Genomic DNA, 2677 nt, shown 5'->3' on the forward strand with positions numbered 1-2677 from the left:
ATTAAATATAAAACGATTTATATTTAATTAAATGTATATTGAATATAATTATACAATACTGTTTTTGTCGGACACGAATTAATAATTCAGCTAACCCGTATTATTAGCTGATGCCTTAATTTCCGATAACCGATAACAGTTTATAATCAAACCGCGTCATATACATTTAGTCATTTGGGTATGGACTACGAGTCAAAATGAAGAGGAAATGGAAAAGCCCATTTCCTTCCCATGGACTCGGTTTGACCGAGATTAGGAGAACAAAAGGAGAGCTCCTCCTTTTGTTTAACCTAATCATCATTAGTGAAAGATAATTAGGGTTTCGAAGAGCATTCTTCTCTGTAGAAACCGAGATCTCACATCTCAAGCAAACTCACATCAGTTCTCCCAATATTGCAAGGCAATCGGAGAACACGTTCTAGCACAAGGGCATATCTCGGACAAGGTCTTGGGTGCAACAATTAGGAGGGAATCTCATTTGATTTCTGTTCTTTACGCCGCACTATAAGGACCCGAGGTTGATTCTAATTCCTTATCGTTTCTATATTGTATTTATGTTTTATGACGATATTCGCATGTTAAATTTACGTTATAGTCCTAAATTTAAAGGGTAGTATACGGATATTTACCCACAGATAGCTTTAAGAGCGACAAACAATTTTGTTCTTTTGAATGCAAAAGAGAATTAGACACATGTTATCGTTGAGTTATCTATTAAGATATGTTGCCATTTTAGAGACTAATCCCTTCCATATCTTGTATGGAGTTTCGTTTGTGATTCATATTGCGCGTTTTCACTTTAAACAATTCATGCTTATATTGGATTTCAAATCCCCAAATATGAGTTCAATAACTCATTTCAACTCTCAATCGATCGCTCTTACATTACATAAGAAATATCATGGTGCCATAACTTAGCTTTTTACCATATTGAACAAATCATCATCTTTCAATATTACCGATTGAGTTGAGTCGATTCATTTTATGTTATAGATATTAATAGAGAATGACGAAATATGTCTTAAAACTTAAGATGCCATAAACCGAAATGACTTGGGTTGAAAGCGAAGTTATTCAAAACAAAATACAATATTTGTTCGGAAATGCAAAATAAAAGAAACTTTCATGTCTAACATGGAAACAAAATAAGTTTTTAAGACAATGTCATAACATAACTACTATTATGAAGACATATTCAAAATAAAACGCCAAGCCAAGTCCATAGGTCTCCATCTATGTGGCAGTTACTCTAGCTTCCTTTGGAGAACCTCCTCATGCTTGCTTAGCTTTTTCTTTCTTCTCATGCCCTAAATTCAAAAAGAAGGGTGAGAAACACAACTAGTATCTTAATACAAAGTTGAGTTGGAAAATTAATATCACTATCAAAAACTTTTGGAAGAAATATTACCTACTGGAGTCACACGTCCAGATTTGATGTCTTCCAAATATTTGGGGCAATTGCGCTTCCAATGGCCTATGCCATTACAATAATGGCACTTGTCATCGGGTTTGACTCCCCTTTTGGGTTTGTAAGAGCTATTCTCAATAGCTTTCTCCTTACCTTTGTAGAAAGTGGGCTTCTTACCCTTGTTAGCATTTTTCTTAAACTTTCCCGTACTCTTAACATTGATGTTAAATACATCCTTGCTAGTGCTTGCATTAAGCCCCATGTCCCTTTCGACTTGCACCAGCATTTTGTGCAACTCATGGAGATCGGTTTTCAAGTTTTCAAGTTTTGAATGTTATAGTTTACTCTAAACTGAACATAGCCCTTGATTCGGCTTAAGGAGTGAAGCACTCGGTCAATCACGAGTTGCTCGGGGATCTCAACCTCTTGCAACTTGAGGGTCTCAACATACTCAATCATTTTGAGCACATGAGGACTCACTTTTTGTCCTTCTTTGATATTGAGGTCAAAGAATTGGGAAGCCGCTTCATATTGAATAATCCCAGGAGCTTGTAAAAACATGGTCAGAAGTCTAGTATAGATTTCATAGGCGGTGTTCATCTTTATGGCACTCCTTTGAAGATCGGGTTCCATGGAGAAAATTAAGACATTCTTGACCGCGGCGAATTCTTTTTGGTAGGTCTCAAAGGGCTCCCTAACCTCGGTTGTTGACATAGAATTAGGAGTAGCGGGAGGAGCCTCGGTAAGGTATTTGAGCTTGTCATCACCTTCCGCGGCTAAGCGAAGTTGTGCATCCCAATCGGTGAAATTTGAACCATTCTTTTCAAGTTTGCAACGATCCATAAAGGATCGAAGCCATGAAACGGTAGTGAGAGGTGGTGCGGACGAGGTAGTGGATGCCATTGTGATAATTCAAATTGACTACAAAATATGAGATGAAGCAAAAATTAACATTTATCGTAAATTAGACTTGTAAATATTTTAGACAAGTTTAGCATTTATATAATGACCTCCATCCAATTATATAAACGATTCCAAGACCCAAATTCATACTAGCTCGATTATGGGACAACGGTCCCTCTACAACCTTTACTAAAACAATTTGGTGGGTTAACTCGTCTAACCGATTCTACACTTAGAACTCTTGGTCGATGAATTTACACTAAGTTCATCTTTAGCCCGAACCTATTGAGACAATGGTCCCTCTAATACTTTTGTTGAGATCAACCAAATTTCGAAGTGTAATAACATCTTATTACCTTAGTTACC

The 2677-nt window shown here is 36.7% G+C and overlaps 1 protein-coding gene across 1 annotated transcript; it reads right to left on the bottom strand.

The window, feature by feature from the left end:
* Window positions 1-1720: 1720 nt before the first annotated feature.
* On the bottom strand, window positions 1721-2311 carry LOC141617301 (uncharacterized). Its single transcript, XM_074434483.1, has one exon. It carries the CDS (start codon window positions 2309-2311, stop codon window positions 1721-1723), a length of 591 nt encoding a protein of 196 aa, XP_074290584.1.
* Window positions 2312-2677: the final 366 nt, after the last annotated feature.

Source organism: Silene latifolia, chromosome X, assembly GCF_048544455.1.
Source record: "Silene latifolia isolate original U9 population chromosome X, ASM4854445v1, whole genome shotgun sequence".
NCBI lineage: Eukaryota > Viridiplantae > Streptophyta > Magnoliopsida > Caryophyllales > Caryophyllaceae > Silene > Silene latifolia.